Raw genomic sequence first — 18,611 nt, 5'->3', positions numbered from 1 at the left:
GTTCCTCCATGCCATAGCTAACATTCTCATGGTACCCCACATCCTACACCACCATGCTTCTGTCATGTCCACTATGGAAGGGGACTCCCCTCCTATGCTGATTGGTCACCCAATCCAAGAAGAAAGGTAAGCACAGAAGAGCTGCCCTGGAAGACTGGCCAAGAAGCAGGGAAGGCAGCAGCTTTTCTCTCCAGCAACACCAATCCTTGCAGTGATATCATCAGTGTGTGGCTATCTCCCAGCTGTTCAGTGGCCACACCTCAAGCCTGCGGATCATAACGGTGTGTAGGATGGTGCATAGCAGTTCCATGGGAAAGACAGGCAACAGGGAAGGTAGAGCGGGCCGTCAATCCCCTCAGTATGTCTGGATGCTGGGTGGGCACCCCCCTCCCGAATGGCAGCTCTGGGCCGGATGGCATGCCAGAGCTGACAGTATCCCTATATATTTTATTTTCATTCATTCCTCTCCAATAAATTAAGTACAAACATTAATTCCATTCTTGTTATTTATCCAGTACTGGTGTAAGCATTCCGAAGGTCAGGGGAATAGTTGACCAGCATACAAAGATTGGGGTGTTTTGTTTTATTTTTATTTTCTTCTCCCCTCTGATACATAGTGGAAGGATATAAAATCAATATATTGGAATATATTTATATTATACATCAGTATCCTGTGAGGATGCTATTGTCTTCTCCTCTCCTCTCTTTTCCTCTCCTCATCTCATTATATTAATTCAGTAGTCAAGTAAAATTTCCACTTTCAGTCACAGGCTCAAATACAGTCACCCCAGTATGAATATTATATTACTCTGATTTATATTCATATGTACAGACATAGAAATATGGCATTTACAGTATAATTATATTTCCAACCTGTTGTCCTCTACAGAAGTCTGTACTTCAACTTCCAAAACTCCAGGCTATCAATATCATTGTGGTTTCAACATATAATGTTGAATGTATATAAAGAAGTAGGCTAATAAATACACTTAAATTAACACTTGGCCTGTAGTGTTAAATAAAAGTTTACTCTGCCATCATGCAAACTTGCTTAGTTTGCAAGCTAAAGGCTGCTTAGTTGATAATATAGTCTTGCATTATGATGGTCAAGTATAAATGTTCAAAGTAAATAATAAATATGAAAGACAGGGCAGCTGGTTCATCAAGCTGAATGATTAACATCTACTTTTTTCTACTGATACCTTTACAATAAAATTAATGAATTAGGGGGGCGTGGCCATGACCGTGGCGGGGTAAGGACCTTTCCTTCACTTCACAGGGCTTATTAATGAAGTTTTATGAGAATTTATGCTGTTTGGAATGCACTGTTATGGATGAAAGTTAATAAATCATGAAGTGAAAGTGTTAATAGCCCAGCAGATTGAATTTAAAACTGGTAGGTCATCTGAAACGGCTTGAATTAAGGAGTTTTTACAGCGTGGGATGACCAAGCCAGCCGGCAGACATGATAAGTTTGGAATAAATTGCTGTGTTTTGTTTTTCCAATTATAACTATCGTGTTCTGTGTTAAAAAAAAAATTTTTATTGCTGAGGCTAAGGAGTGAATATTAGACTGAATCTGTTAATGAGAAGAATTTAATTGAAGAGAAACTGACTTTTTGTGTTGGACTGTTTGGCAGCAAGAGGATTTTACTGGGCAGATAATTTTTTCTTTATTTTTTTTTTCTTGAGAGCAAATTAATAGCTTGTCTATATCACAGAAAACAAAAAAAGGACTTTATTTCGAAGCATAAGTTGGTTTCTTTTTCCTTCTGCTTTGCTGACGTGGAGAAAAAATGGCACTGATTAATGTTTGCTGTGAGGTTCTGTGTTTCTTTGTGGAGTGATTATGAGTCATAAATTACTGAGAGATTATCCTTGAAAACTTGAGAGATAACAAGTGCAAATAAGCCGCTTCGCTTCAATTAAAAGACTGTCGTCCTTTGATCTTCACTAAGACCCTCTGTAAAATTGGTTTGGAATCCTAGTTTGGAAATTTTTTTGGTTTTTTTCAAAATGACTCAACAACTTTCAGAAACGCAGCAACTTGCTGCAGCTTTAAATAAAATTGGGGAAAAAATAGCAGGACTATCAGAGCGTATGGATAATATGACATTGGAATTGACATCCGAAATGAAAAAGTTGAAGCAAGAGATGAATGAAAACTTTGCGAAGCAAAGAGAGGAAATGATAATGATTAAAGATGAAATGGAGCAGATACATGTACATGAAGTAAAAGTAGATCGGCAAATTGGCGAAATATTTTATAAAAATGAGTAGCAAGATAAGAGAATTTGTCTTTTGGAAGAAGAGATGAGGAAATATAATTTGGTTATCAGAGGAATCTCGGAAGAAAAGGAGGATAAATTGAAACAGTGGGTTTTGAAATGGATTAATGATTTGGATACGCAACTTACGTTTACAATAGCAGACCTGGCAAGTGTTTTTAGAATTGGATATAGAAGGCAAAATGGCTCTAACAGGAATGTGCTTGTCAGGTTCGCAAATCTTGGTGATAAGCTGGAAGTTATGGCCAAGGTGAGAGAGATGGGAGATGCTTTGAAGTTTGAAGGGAAGACTATTCAAGTCTTCCCGGATATATCAAGAGAAGAAAGGGCATGGAGATTTTTTTTAAAACCAATTACAAAAGTTTTGAGAGATAATGGAATTAAATATAATTGGAGGCCACCACAACAATTGAAATTTTTTTATAAAGGAAGGATGCGTACAATTACCCCAGATATAGATGCATTATTATATTTACGGGAGCTTGGACTGATTGAGATGGAGGATTTAATGGAGATAAAAGATCAAATGCTTAAGATGGGTGGAACCTACGTGGAAACATCAATCCCAGAAGAAGAAAAAGGGGCTATTGGAGGGCAAGACTCTAAAGGGTTAAAGAGGAAAGAAATATCACCTGTGTTGGTTGAACAGAAGAAAAGTCGTGAGGATACAGCAGGAGAAGAAGCAGATAAGAGTCTTGGAAAATACGAAGCCGAATGCGGGAGAGAATCATCACTATCTTTTTTTTTGAGTGATGAATTTAAATAGACAGCCCGAAAGAAGTGGCCCGGGCATTGGCACGTCCCCTCTCCCCCATTCTCTTTATAGAGGCGAAACCGATGAGGATGTGGGGGAAGAAGATTGTTTGTATTTTATTGTTTGTCTTGTTGTTGTTGTTGTTTTTCTTATCGTTGTTTATATGTTAAATGTAGGTTATATGGTAGTTTAATGTTGGGTTGTGGGCACAGAAAGGAAGATGCGGGGATAGGATTAAAAAATTTATATTTTAAATGGGAGTTATAAAAATAATGTCATGGAATGTGAAGGGTACAGGGAATCAGATTAAAAGAAGAAGATTGAAATTTAAGATTAAAAGAGATTTACCAGACATTTTATTTTTACAAGAAACCCATCAGAAATCTGAAGATTCAAATAGAATGTATATAAAAGGTATGCAAATATATGAAAAAGCATTTGGAACTTCAAAAGCTAGAGGAGTTGCAACACTGATATCAGATAGGGTGTACTTTGAAAAACATCAGGTAATTTTGGATGAAGATGGAAGATATGTAATAATTGTTGGAAATCTTAATGAGGAAAAAGTGACACTTGTTAATTTATATTTACCGAATGAAAAACAAAGAGAATTTCTTGAAAAATAACAAAATTTTGGAGAATGAAAGTGTAGGAAAGTAATTGTGGCTGGGGATTTTAATTTAATCAGAGATAAAATAGACAGTACTAATCCCACCCGCTGTGGAGGAGCAAATAAAATGGGGATTTTAAATATGTGGATGCTTCGAAACGGCGTGGTCGATGTGTGGAGAGAGGTCAAAGGAATTGAGAGAGTATACACTTTTTTCTCTAAGATATATAATACATATTCTAGAATTGATTATATTTTTCTTTCTAAAGATTTGTTGAATAATGTGGATAAGGTAGATGTGGGAATTTTTAAAGATTCTGATCATGCAGAAGTTATGGTGGATTTAGATTTTAATTTTGAGAAAAAAAGAAGCTATTGGAGATATGAGGAGAAACTGTATAAAATGAAAAGGATAAAAATGGATACTTAAAAATTGGAGGAAAGTTGGAGATTAAATGATAACGGGAGGTTAAATTTGAAATTGTTTGGGATGCGATGAAAGCGGTGTTTAGAGGAGAGTATTAAATTATCAAGTAGGAAATATAAAAATTATAAAATTAAAATGGAAAGAGATAAAATCAGATTAAAGAATTGGAAAATCAATTTTGCTTACTAAAGAAAAAAAATTCTTCAGGAGCTTAATATGTTAAGAAATAAAATGATAGAAGAAGATACAGAGTTAGTAAAAGAAATTTGAGATTTTAAATAGGAATTTTTGAATTTAGTAATAGAAATTCTAAATTATTGGCAAAGATGGCGAAAGATAAAAGAGAGAAGAGAGAAATTGGAGTTTTGATAGATGATAGAGGTATAAGATGTTATAAAATTAGAGAAATGTGAAGTGGTTAGAAATTTTTTCAGAATCTATATTCAAAGAAACCAATTAATCGGGAAAATTGCAAAGCTATTTAGAAAAGTATGTGGTGAAAATTGATCAAACATATAAGGAATTGATGGAAGAAGATATAACACAAGATGAGATTAATGGAATAATACAAAAATTAAAATTAGGGAAAGCTCCAGGTGAGGATGGATTACCTGTTGAGTTTTATAAAGAATTTAAAGAATTAATAATACCAAGATTGCAAAAATTATTCAATGGAATATTACATGGTGGGAAGTACCTTCGTCATGGAATAGAACGGTGATATCCCTAATTCCTAAACCAGATAAAGATTTAGAAAGGATTGAGTCCTATCGGCCCATTTCTTTAATTAATCAGGATGCAAAGATATTTACTGCTATTATAAGTAATAGATTAAATAGATTTATAGATAGATATATAAGTTATAATCAAGTAGGTTTTGTGAAGGGTAGATACATGAGTGATATTGTTAGAAGAGTATTAAATATTATAGATGTAGCTGAATATAATGGTGATAAAATTGGTATAGTATCATTGGATATTTTTAAAGCTTTTGATTCTGTACAATGGGAAACTATTAAAGTAATTGTGGAGGCTTTAGGCTTTGGTAATAACTTTATACATGTTATTTCAAAATTGTACCAAAGAGCAGTGCAAGAGTGAAGGTGAATGGAATATTAACTGAAGAGATAAAATTAGAAGCAGGTACGAGACAAGGATGTCCCTGTCCCCAACATTATTTTTATTGGCTATGGAAATATTGACAAAATGATAGAAAAAGATGAAGAATTAGAAGGATATAAGGGGTATAAGATAAATTTGTATGCGGATGATACTTTAATTATTTTGAAAAATGTAGAGAAAGACCTGAAAAAGATATATAAGCATTTGATAGAATTTGAGGAAATGACAGGATTGAAAGTAAATTGGTCAAAGTCAGAATTATTGATGGATAGTAATGGTAATGAGTCTGAGAATATGCAAGAGCAATTTGGGATAAGGATTAAAAATACATTGAAATATTTGGGTATAGTGCTTTCACTCAAGGTTAAAGAATTGAAAAAACTTAATTATGATGTGGTGATTAATGAAATTGAGAAGAAGATAGATAAATATAAAATTTTAAAGTTGTCTTGGTTTGGTAGAATTGCAATGTGTAAGATGATGTTGCTGCCCAAGTTCAACTTTTTATTCGAGATGCTACCACTAAATTTGACAGAGAAAGATATTGAAGGAGATCAGAAAAATTGGATAAATTTTGTAATGGTGGCAAAAGACCTAGATTAGTGAAGAAAATGTGGTATCAAAATCAAAAGGAAGGTGGATTAGGAATCCCCAAATTATTTAATTATTACTGTGCGTATGGATAGTGGTAAAAATATTTAAAGGTGAAGATAACTATTGGAGAGACTTAGAGTTAAGGGATATAGAGAAATTTGGATCAAGGTGGTTTTTAGATAAAGCAAATTCAAAATGTGTAATTAGAAGTTATTGGTTAAAGAGATTAAGTAAAATGTGGAATAAATTTGTTAAAATTTTAATTCCGGATATAATCTTTTTGGGGGAGACAATTGGAATTTGGCCGATTAAAAATAATATAAAACGTAATGAAGTGATTAAAGAGGAAAATATAGAAATTATTAGAGATTGGATAAAAGTTATGGAAAATGAAAGGAGGAATAAAGAAATTATTGAAAAATTAGGGTTAAGTTGGTTTGAAAAAATACAGATAGAAAATGGACAAAAAATTAAGGAAAATTATTCGATAAATAGATGTGAAACTGAATTTGAATATTTAGTATCTCGGATTATGAAAGATGAAATTGGGCTAAAGGGACTCGTTAGTAGGGTTTATAAGATTATAAATTCTGATGAAAAATTACAAAGAGTGATGAGGACAAATTGGGAAAAAGATCTTAATATTGAAATACCAGAGTCAGATTGGAATGTGAATTGGAAGAGTAGAATTATGAGAACTTTATCTATAAGGATTAAAGAGCACAATTATAAAGTTGTTTGGAAATGGTATTTGACTCCAGTAAGATTGTCACAAATGGATAAAAAATTAGTAAAAATGTTGGAGATGTGAGATGGAATTGGGGACTTATGAACATATGTGGTATAATTGTGATAAGGTTAAAAAGTTTTGGCAACAATTGGAGAAAATGATATTTGAAATGATGGGGAAAGTAATAACATTGAGAGTGGAAACTATATTATTGTTGGTAATTAAGGAAATAGAATTAACAAAATATGAAAAAGAATTGATTAGAATTATGATTATAATAGGTAGAATTATAATAGCTAGATATTGGAAACTAGATGTGACTTTTAGAATAGAAGAGTGGAATTCTGAAATGTGGAAATTAGCTTTAAATGATAAAATGACATGTGATATTAAAATTAGAAGTGGTGTGTATAAAGAAGATATTTTCTGGAAGACTTGGAAACCTTTTGTGGACCTTGCGCTTGGAACATTGGACGCTTCAGAATGTGGATTTTGGCGATCGTGAGGATATATCCGAAGACCCAAATCTTCCTTTTTTTTATGTATAGCACAAGGGTGTAATAATGTATTTTCTTTTTTTTGTTTGTTTGTTGCAAAAAAGTAATAAAAAAAAATTAAAAAAAAATTAATGAATTAAACTATATTCATATGTCAGCTTCTATTTTATATGCTACAGCTAAGTTCTCCCAAAAACTCACAAAAAGTAAATTTGCATAAAGCAAGATACCGAAGCAGCTGGAAGGTTTCAAACTGGACAAAAGAGGTGCAGATAATGGCCTTGGTCCTTTCTCCATGCATGGTGCTAAAGGTTCTAAGGTTAGCTGAATTCATAATACTCAAAGAAGCAGTGCAGTACAGTGTACATAAAAGAAAAGATACGTTCATCAAGAATCATAAGGTATAACACTTAATGATAGTCATAGGGTACAAATAAGCATTCTATATTATCATCTTTTCTGAGATAAAACCATTTCTTTTTTCTTTCCAGACATGAATGACTGTCAGAAACATATAAATGGAAATTATCCAGATGAGACAGTATTTTTCTATTCCCACATTAATAAATTGGAGGGGGGGAATCTTTCAACTGTAACTCTGAACTTGTGTACTATTAACATACCCCTCTTTGCTAACCTATAGGGAATGCTGTTTCATCAGCAAATCCTTCGGGAATGGACATATGACTTAATAATAGCCTTTCTGTTTTGAATCTAAAGATTTGCATTTTATTCTGCTCCTTCACCATGGACTTCACTGCTCTCTAACAAAACTCACAACCAAGAATGTTGGTTTCTTCTTTTTCTCTCTTGAGATATATATGCATAAACACTGATGCCATTTAGAGCCCACAGAGAAGGGACAAGATTATGGACAGGTAAGAATCCACAATTCCAATGGTAGGCAGTCCAAGGTTCAGACTTTACCAAGAGATTGAGCCACCATTCAAGTCAGGCAGTATTAACCACAGATACGGTAATGGCTGGGCCTTAGAAGAAGAGAGAATCTTATCATTTGCCTTTGTACAGAGGATGGCATTTTTATTAGTTTTCCTGCTAGTACTACTGCCTCACATGGTGTGCAAGAGTGACAGGTGCAGCATATATAATCCACACACACCATATCACAAGTACCATTATCTGGGAGATCTGATGGTTGGTGGCATTGTTTCACAGGCTGCAATTGTCTTCAAACAAATCAGCTTAACTAAACCTCCCCCATCAGCAGTGGCTGGAGATTTTATGTAAGGAACTGTACTTTGAATTATCTTTCAGAGATATCAGTCACTGAAATAGTAATATCTAGCCCTGATATCTTACAACATAAGCTGATTATATCTGCTAACACTAAGGTGATACTAAGAAATATTCACACATTTAAATAATTCCCAAATCTTAGGTTCCTTCTATTTGTGACTCTCCTTACCAGTTTTCTGAAAATAGTTGGGAATTGAAGCAAGGGATAGAAGAAAGTATCTACTTAGATAGTGGAAGTCTAATTTAAACCTCTTCTTTTTCTTCCTGTAATATAATAATAATAAAAAAAGATGATTAGGGGACTGGAGGCTAAAACATATGAAGTTGCAGGAACTCAGTATGTCTCATTTAATGAAAAGAAGGACTAGGGGAGACATGATAGCAGTGTTCCCATATCTCAGGGGTTGCCATAAAGAAGAGGGAGTCAAACTATTCTCCAAAGCACCTGAGGGTAGAACAAGAAGCAATGGGTGGAAACTAATCAAGGAGCGAAGCAACTTAGAACTAAGGAGAAATTTCCTGACAATTAGAACAATCAATAAGTGGAACAACTTGCCTGCAGAAGTTGTGAATGCTCCAACACTGGAAATTTTTAAGAAAATGTTAGATAGCCATTTGTCTGAAATGGTGTAGGGTTTCCTGCCTGGGCAGGGGGTTGGACTAGAAGACCTCCAAGGTCCCTTCCAACTCTGTTATTATATTATATTATATTATGTTATGTTATATTATGTTATGTTATATTATATTATATTATATTATATTATATTATATTATATTATATTATATTATATTATATTATATTATATTATATTATATTATATTATATTATATTATATTATATTATATTATATTATATTATATTATATTAATATTATATTAATATTATATTATATTTCCTTATTTTAAATATAATTGAGTTCATTTATATAATCAGTACAAATTATTATAAAAGCATTCATATATATGAATGCTTTTATCCCATCCTTCTGTCTGTTACCTAATAAAGTTTCATGGATGATGTCCATATATATGTATTTATATATATGAGTATGTATCTGGGAAAAAGTTATGCATTGCTGTCAATTTGTGCAGAGAATGAAGTGTACTGAAGCAAAACATTGATATTATTTACCCCTATTCATATTCTCTCATTGTAGCCCCGTTGCTAAGAATTACCAACACATCCTGGCTATGGCATTTGCTGTAAAGGAAATAAATGAAAACCCTCAAATCTTATCCAATCTCACCTTGGGCTTCCGTATTTATGACAGCTATGATAATGCTCAAAGGACTTATCAGGCTACAATGCTTTTTCTCTCATCAGCGGAGAGACTGATACCCAACTACAGCTGCAACATCCATAATAATTTAATATCTGTTGTTGGAGGATTGGATGCTGAAATCTCTCTTCACATCTCCACCATCTTGGATATCTATAAAATTCCACAGGTATATTTTTTCTTCTTCTTCTTGTACCATATCCATTATTGGATGTCGGCAATGATGTTGGTGATCCTATTTTTTATTATGTGCATGAAATTTAATATAAATAAATCCTGTAACCTTCCATTTAGGTAGCTTTAATTGGTACAGAACAAAATATTGTTGAACAATTTCTTAACATCCCTTTCAATGGCAGTGGTTATAAATAAAGAAGAGACCAATGACTTGCAAAAAGGGCTCTCCTCAAACTAGGAATCAACAGGACCAGATCTGTAAATACTCAGAAAAGAAAGTTTGAAAAGAACATTCTACAAGTCAGACAAACCGACTAAGATTTAAAATGAAATAGCAACCAAAATATTGATGGTTTTAATTTGGGTAAAAGCCAGAACAGAACATCACACAAAAAATTGCACGTCAGATAAAAAATGAAAGTAGAATGCATCTTTCTTTACCTGTCAATGAATATGTCCAAATTCTAACAAAGTAAGGAAGAAGGATCCATGAATCTCTCTAAATCATTTTTAATTCCAGTAAAACATTTCAGAATTGCCTAATGCAATTTAACATTATTATGATAAGTTTGAAAGGATGTTCCAATGCGTTCTAAATTTAAGGCACTACCATAGGAATTATGATAAAACAAGGCATATACTAAATACAGCAGGAACTGAAATAGGACTTCAACTAAACATATTGAAGGGGGCGTGCATAAGTGCACCAGCATGCCTACCGTCCCTGTCATACTGTTCCCATTTATTCGTACTCATTTCTTATGTTTATACTTATATCTGTTTCTACTTATATGTTATATTTAAATTTATTTTGTCATACATACTTGACAAATAAAATAAATAAATGTTGAAGATTACTTTATGTAACTTCTGGTAGGATTCTTAATATATTTTATCTACATTATAAGGGTCCTATGCATGCTGTTGTTATTTTTCCCCACTCTCTAGCTTATTTATGGTTCGGCTCCGTTGATGAATGAAAAATCTCCAGAACTCACTTTTTATCAGATGGTTCCTCCAGATCTGCTTCAGTATGCAGGGATTGTCTCACTGCTCCTACATTTTAGGTGGACGTGGATTGGGATCCTTACCATGGATGATGATCAAAGTGAAAAATTTGTACAAACTGTGATTCCAGTTTTTTCCAAAAGAGGGATTTGCTACTCTTTCATTGAAAAAATTGACAAATTTACTGATATAGATGGACTTTATAATATGATTCAGAAAGGAGTAAAAATCTATGATCAAGTCATGAGTGGTAAAGCCAATGCATTTGTGATCTATGGGGAGTCCTTCACCATGATATTTTTGAGATGGTTGCAATATATACCAAGTATAGAAAAGACAAGTGCTAAACCAAAAGGTATTGTGTGGATAATGACAGCCCAGATAGAGCTGACTTCCTCAGCATTTCAACGTTCCTGGAGTACAGAAATAATCCATGGTGCCCTTTCCTTCTCAATGCCCTCTGCTTATCTACCAGAGTTTCGGTCATTTGCTGCAAAGCAAAACCCCATCTTCAGTAGAAAGGAAAATGGATTTATCAGTCAGTTTTGGCAAGATGCCTTCAACTGTGTTTTCTCAGATGAGGTTGTGAGTGATGTGCCCGAAGACATCTGTACTGGGAAAGAGAATCTGAAGAGCCTTCCTGCATCTATTTTTGAAATAGACATGACTGGCCATAGTTACAGTATCTACAATGGTATTTATGCAATAGCTCATGCTTTCCATGCCATATCCACATCTAGATATAAACATAGACCAATGGGGGTCAGAGGAGGAGAAAAATATCATAAACAAGATATCCTACAGATATTACAGGTAATTGATATCCTCATTTGCCAAAGCACCATGCATCTAGGTATGTTGGTAATCCTGCATCTGCATTTCATCTGCTTTCTCATCTCCTGGATATGAAATAACAGCTCATAGCTTTGTCACAATATTTCCTTTTCATTGTGACTATCTGAATGTTTTACTTTGAATTCTATTGAGTCCCTCTGTATGATGTTTAGGATATTAAAAATTATATTTGTCAGCATAACATTAGAAAACCCACTCTCTTTCCTTCTGAATCTCTCATGGAAGAATATTTGTCTTTCTCTCTGACTATGTGTGTGTTTGAGAGAGAAAGAAAGAGATGATAGCAGTGCTACAATATTTGAGGGGCTGCTACAAAGATGAGGAGGTCAAACTATTTTCCAAAATATCAATAGGCAAAATGAAAAACAATGGATGGAAACTAACCAAGGAGAGAAGCAACCTAGAACTGAGGAGAAATCAAGGAAAGCAATCAACCAATGGAACAACTTGCTTCAAAAGTTGTAGATGCTCCATCACTGGATCCTTTTAAAAAGAGCCAGGAAATTCATTTATCTGGAATGGTCACCTAGAAGAACTGCAAGGTCCTTTCCAACTCAATTGTTCTATATGTGTATGATTTAATTACAATAAATGTAAAAGATATGAACAAGAGTGCAGTTGTATATCTTTTTTTTTCTGTTATGAACACTACCATCATGGGAATGAGTAATTTTACCTTCCAAAAACTCTTCCATTTTTATTTATTTGGTTTATTTATTTATTTATTTGCTCAGCTTCATTACTTTCTAAGAGGAGTCTCTTTTAACAATAGTGCTGGGGACCAGATCTCCTTTGATCAAAATGGCATAGTAAGAGCTGGATTTGATATTATCAACTGGATTGCTTTCCCAAACAAATCATTTCTTCGTGTAAAAATTGGGAAGGTGGATCACCGAGCTCCTCCAGATCAAGGTTTAACTATCAGTGATGACCCCATTACATGGCACATTCTGTTCAACCAGGTAAGGTCCAGGTATCCCACATGTTTCTGGATTAATTCTGACTTTTACTTATTTTCTAGACAATGCTAGATGTGTATGAAATATTCAGTTTAGTAAGTTTTATGCCAATTCATGCGATGAGATCCTACTCATGTCAGCTTAGATGGCTAACTCCATGTATTATGTCTGGAACAAAAGTATATTATTTAATATTACAACTATTGCTGCAAATTGGTGTGAAATGCAGTTGGATTGTTCTACACTTGTACATATTGGTTTAATCTTTCTTAATATTGGGACCTTTGCTCTTTTAAATTTGAAATCTGTTACTTCATCTATATTGACATTTACAGTTAATCCTTGACTTTGTTTAGCAATTGTTCAAAGATACAATACCAATCGTTCCTCACACTAACAACTATTGCTGCATTCCCATGATCACATGAGCAAAATTTGGGCACTTGACACTTGGTATTTATTTGTTTGTTTATGTATTTCATTTATTTATTCATTTGATTTTTTAGTATATATGATGGTTACAGGATCTTGAAGTTATGTGATCATGATTTGCTACCTTCCCAGACAGTTTCCAACCAGCAAAGTCGAATGGGAAAGCTAGATTAATGAAACAACCACAATTTAGTTAACAACTGAAGTTTTTCACTTAACAACTGTAGCAAAAAAACTGACATTATTCAATCTTAACAATTGCTTTACTCAGAAATAGGAATTTTGTTCTCAGTATGGATATAAGCCAAGGACTAATAGCATGCAGCATTGGTCAAACATGAGTTTTTGCTTGATACAAGCAGAGTTAGTCATGACATGCTGATAAATTGATGGTGAATTTGTGAAATTTATATAGTGAAATTTATATATCTAAATTCTTTGCATGATATGGATTCTAAATGAGAGCTCACATATATCAAGTGACTGTCTAAATAAGAAATAATTGAGTCACTCTTGTTGCCTTTACTGATCATATAAATCTAGGAATTGTAATACCTCTTTCATATTCCTAACCTAGATCAAATTGGGCAAGGAAGTTGGGTGTGGATTAGAACCCCAATGAAGTAATAGCAGCAAGTAGTCACTCTTAGTCATAGTCCAATTTTAAATGAAATTACTAGATTAAAAAGATTGAAGAGGTTAGGACATAATAAACAATACTAGATGCATGTGGCTTGAATTAGATGAGCTTGCTATAAGAAGCACCGTCTTTTACTATATTTATTACACAAACCCTAAATACTCTAGTGAGGTATAACAAATACCATATTTCAGTGTTGATACCCAGATCTTCATAGTAGCACAGTTTACTTCAGACGTGATCATTGGGGGAATATTAAAATAAGAAGACATCCATTAGTATCACTTATAACATTTAAGATGTCAGGCATTATATGATAAAATGTTAGGATACTCCTAGCAAAATTGAGACAGGTAGTTCTCTGATTTATTTTGTCCAAAATAAAGTAAGCACCTGCAAGATAGTAGTCTCTTCTATTTTTTCTACAATAGCAATGTTTTGTTTCCACTTTTTGGAATACAATATTTTATTGCCTCCTAAAGGTTCTGCCAGTTGTTGTTTGAGAAATGGAAGTTAGCTCTTTTCTTGCAAGACAATAATTTTGTCAGAGAGCTATTTTACTATATTTGTTTATTGCCTGTTCTGCTTTAAACAAATTAATGGGGAGAGGGGTTTCTTCAAAGTATATTAATGGATGAACATAAGCAAAAGTGTTAAGGACCAGAAAGAGATTAATGGGTGCATTAAATGTTGACAAAACGGATGTCTTCTTCAGACTATTTTTATCTTCCTTCATTCCTAGGTGCAGCCTATTTCTATCTGTACTGAGAGCTGTTACCCAGGTTTCAGCAAGAAAGTCAAGGAAGGGCAGCCATTTTGCTGCTATGATTGCATCCCCTGCCCAGATGGTAGCATTTCAACTGAGAATGGTAAAAACATTTGATCTGGATTGCATGAAATAAATTTGCATAAAATAGAAGGACATGTAGTCTTCAATTTATGATCACAACTTAAAAATCCCCAACTTACGAGCCCAAAATTTCCATTCCTAAGCAAGACAATTGTTAAATGAGTTTTGTGCCAATTGTTTCTTGCCACAATTATTAAATGAATCACTGCAGTTAAGTTAATAACAAGGTTGTTAAGTAAATCTGACTTCTACATTGACTTTGCTTGTCGGAAGCTTACAAAAGCTGATCACATGATCTCAGGACACTGCAACTGTCATGAATGCATGCCAGTTGCCAAGCATTTGAATTTTGAATTTTGATCATGAGACCACAGGGATACTGCAATGTTTGTGACTGTGAAAAATGGTCATAAGTTAGTTTTTTCAATTCTGTTGCAACATTGAATGGTCACCAGACAAGTGTTTGTAAGTCGAGGACTACCTGTATATTATGTTTTGAGTTACTCCAGGTAATAAGAAGATGGGATATGTTGATACATCATTTTTAAAACCAATGGATATATTCCGCTCAATGGAAGTTCAAACATAGTTTGTTCATGAATCATCAGCAACTATTTCCTGCTTTAAAGAATCAGTCTTTTTTAAAAAAATTAACATCCATCATTGAGGAATTTATGAAATAAACTTGCATATATGTTCCTCTCTGTAAACACTATTTAGATTTTTTTTTCTTGTTTGCAGTCAAAAGGTATTTCTTGAAAATGTTCCTTTGAAGGTGTAGTTGATACTTTCATGTGTTTTTTCAAGTTGTTCCTTTTTTATCACGCTAGAGGTATTATCTACATACTGGACCCATATTTTGAGTTGCTTACATGGGAATTTCTAGACATTGCATTATGATCTCTGCTATGACTCTTGAGAGTGGTGATTTCAGTGCGTTCCTCCAATTGGTTGCATATATTTCCATCAAATTGAAAGTAGGTGATGAGGCAAAGGTTGATGAAATCCATGATTCTGGATATTTACATCTTAGTGTATTTGGTATATTTGGACACATGAAACTATCAACATCTTCAAAGGAATAAATTTTACAAGGGAAGAAGGAAGCAGTAATACACTCAACTTCCAGGATATTGTCATCAGCAGAGGGAGTGTCAGCAAATTAGAAACACAAGTCTATCATAAAACCCGCTACACTAATCAAATGCTCCACTACTAAAATCACAACCCAAAACTACCACAAGACAAGCTGTGTAAGAACACTATTTAGATGAGCACAAACACACTGTAGCAACCCTGAACATCAGAAAGAAGAAACAGCATTTCTACATCCTTCAACAAGATGTAGACCCATGCAATACAATATGTGAAAAAGGTTACACTGCCATACATGAAAACATTTCAGAAACAACCAATAGACTATTTCAACCACATGGCATCATGGTAGTACAAAAAAAACAACAACTGAAGGCCTCCATAACATCTTGAGTAAACCAAAAGATCCAATAGACTAAAAAAAGAAAACAGGAGATATCTACAATATAGTGTATTACAATATAGTATTTAAGACAGAAGACTAGCAGAGCATATCCATGAAGACCAACTAGAAATCAGAAGACATAATGAAAATTCCTTAATTGCATAACACATGGACAGACTTCACTGTAGTTTTAACTAGGAAACCATGAACATCATAGAGTAAGCTAAGTCCAAAATTATAGAGAAGTGCTGGAAGCCTGACATTCAGACAAATCAGCCATTAACAGGCACATAGAGAAACACAGGATCTACGTATCATTTCAAAAGAAATAATCAAAGAGCTAAAAGACCACACCATCTCCATGCTATCAATCAACACCCAGAAGAGATTAACACTGACATTAAGCGGTAAACAATACCCCAAACAAGGAACTACCAACTCTGACAATCAAACACTAATTAACAGCCCTGTAGTATTGCTGCTGTTATCTAGTTTGATAATAAAATGTCTGCAAGAAAACAACCAAGTTCAGAGAGCACCAAGAACCCTGCAGTTCAACCCTGAGCTACAAATTTTCTCTTCTGTCAGTATCATTATTTTTCTGGACTCCCTATCCAGAGCTTCTAGTTCAAATCTAATTTAGATAACAAGTCCAGCTGTGTCTCTAATATCTGGAGTTGCCTTGATGATTTCTCTTTCACTGAATTTGATCACTGTTTCACTCTTATGATATTGTTGTAAGATATCTATGCTTCTATTCTTCATGTAGACAGATTCTTAATTTTGAATAAAATTCAAAAGATAAAAAGATAATTAAGTTGTTCAAAATTTATCAAAAATCAGTGAGCTTGGACACATTTTATAAACCTATTTTTTCTTTTAAAAGTTGGCTTATTACTATGATAGGACACCATTTATTTTAATGACATGCTTGCAAAATAAATATAAAATCTTTTCTTCTTTTTTTAGACAAAAATGAATGCTTTAGATGCAAAGATGAGTATTATCCCAGCATAAGAAAAGACTTCTGTGTTCCAAAAAATGTCAGTTTCTTGACTTACAAAGAACCTTTAGGGTTGAGTTTAGCCTGTCTTGCACACTCTTTTTCCCTAGCCACAGTTCTGGTGCTAGGAATATTTGTGAAGAACCATAACACTCCCATCGTCATAGCCAACAATCGGGATCTGACCTACATTCTCCTCATCTCTCTCCTGCTCTGCTTCCTTTCTGCACTTCTATTCATTGGCCAGCCTGGAAAAGTGACCTGTCTTTTGCAAAAAACTACCTTTGGAATGGTCTTCTCAGTGGCTGTTTCTTCTATCTTGGCAAAAACTATCACAGTGGTTCTAGCATTTATGGCTACCAAACCAGGTTCCAGAATGAGAAAGTGGGTGGGGAAGAAATTAACCAATTCCATTGTTGTTTCCTGCTCCCTTGTCCAAGCAAGCATCTGTACTTTATGGCTGTTAATGGCTCCCCCTTTCCCAGATGTTGATATGGTCTCAGTGCCTGAAGAAATTGTACTACAATGTAATGAAGGCTCTGTGATCATGTTTTATTGTGTTCTTGGCTATATGGGTTTCCTGGCTCTTATCAGCTTCACTACAGCTTTCCTTGCTAGGAAGTTACCGGACAGTTTCAATGAAGCCAAGTTCATCACCTTCAGCATGTTGGTCTTTTGCAGTGTTTGGTTGTCCTTTGTCCCAGCATATTTGAGCTCCAAGGGAAAATATATGGTGGCTGTGGAGATCTTTTCCATCTTAGCCTCTGGTGCTGGGCTTTTATTTTGCATCTTTTCCCCAAAATGCTTTGTCATTGTGTTGCAACCAGAACTGAATAATAGGGAACAATTAATTAGAAGAAAAGAATGATAAAATCATTTGTTATATTCTTGGTTCTGGGACAGAAGATTCTGTATTCTATATTCATAGTAGAAGATTTTGGAAAATACTTTTAGCTACTTGTCTATATACATTTTGCCAAATCTATCCCTATTTGTTCATTAAAACTTTGATTTCTATGTCTATGTTATTAAACTTAAGCTGTGGACCAGCTCTCTAAAACGATCTAGGAAAGGACCAAGATTAGAAAGAAAAGACTGATAATGTCTAATATCTATTAAATTGTACTGCATTTCCGGTCCCTATTGTAGTATTCTTGGGTATTAACATGATCATAAAGTCTCCTCCTTTTCTATCTTAGCTCATGTATGGTTCTGAAAATCCCCAATTAATATCTAATAAACTAAGATAGTAAAGAACAAAGTATTAGTCTTAAACATATTTTGTAGTTCTAACACTGTCTAACAAAGAAAGAAAAACAAAAGAGGCAGTCACTGCTTTTTTTTAAAATTTGCATTTATATCCCACCCTTCTCTGAAGACTCAGGGTGGCTTACACTATATTAAGCTTGTTGGTATTGGGACGGTAAGCTCACTATCTACTGCATTGGAAACACCAGAAATGATACTGCAAAGTCCAAAAGAAAAGAGAGTTACTGGAAGGAAGTAATGGCAAGCAACATGTGCAACAGAATTACAACTGATTTAGCCAGATCACTCAAATGTCCTTTTCCTTGTGCATGAAAAAACTATTGTCTGTTTGGCCAACGAAATATACCAGTAAAGTATCCCCACAGATCCTAAGCTGTAC

The 18,611-nt window shown here is 34.0% G+C and overlaps 1 protein-coding gene across 1 annotated transcript; it reads left to right on the top strand.

Moving 5' to 3' along the window:
- The first annotated feature begins 28 nt into the window (after nt 1–28).
- Nucleotides 29–17,831, top strand: LOC131198102 (vomeronasal type-2 receptor 26-like). The gene is made up of 6 exons (XM_058182610.1): nt 29–126; nt 9,437–9,728; nt 10,685–11,520; nt 12,303–12,561; nt 14,373–14,499; nt 16,930–17,831. The coding sequence occupies exons 1-6, from the start codon at nt 29–31 to the stop codon at nt 17,829–17,831; spliced, it is 2,514 nt and encodes an 837-aa protein (XP_058038593.1).
- Nucleotides 17,832–18,611: the final 780 nt, after the last annotated feature.

The sequence above is a fragment of the Ahaetulla prasina genome, chromosome 4 (assembly GCF_028640845.1).
Source record: "Ahaetulla prasina isolate Xishuangbanna chromosome 4, ASM2864084v1, whole genome shotgun sequence".
NCBI lineage: Eukaryota > Metazoa > Chordata > Lepidosauria > Squamata > Colubridae > Ahaetulla > Ahaetulla prasina.
This window is presented reverse-complemented; position numbering and strand designations above follow the sequence as displayed.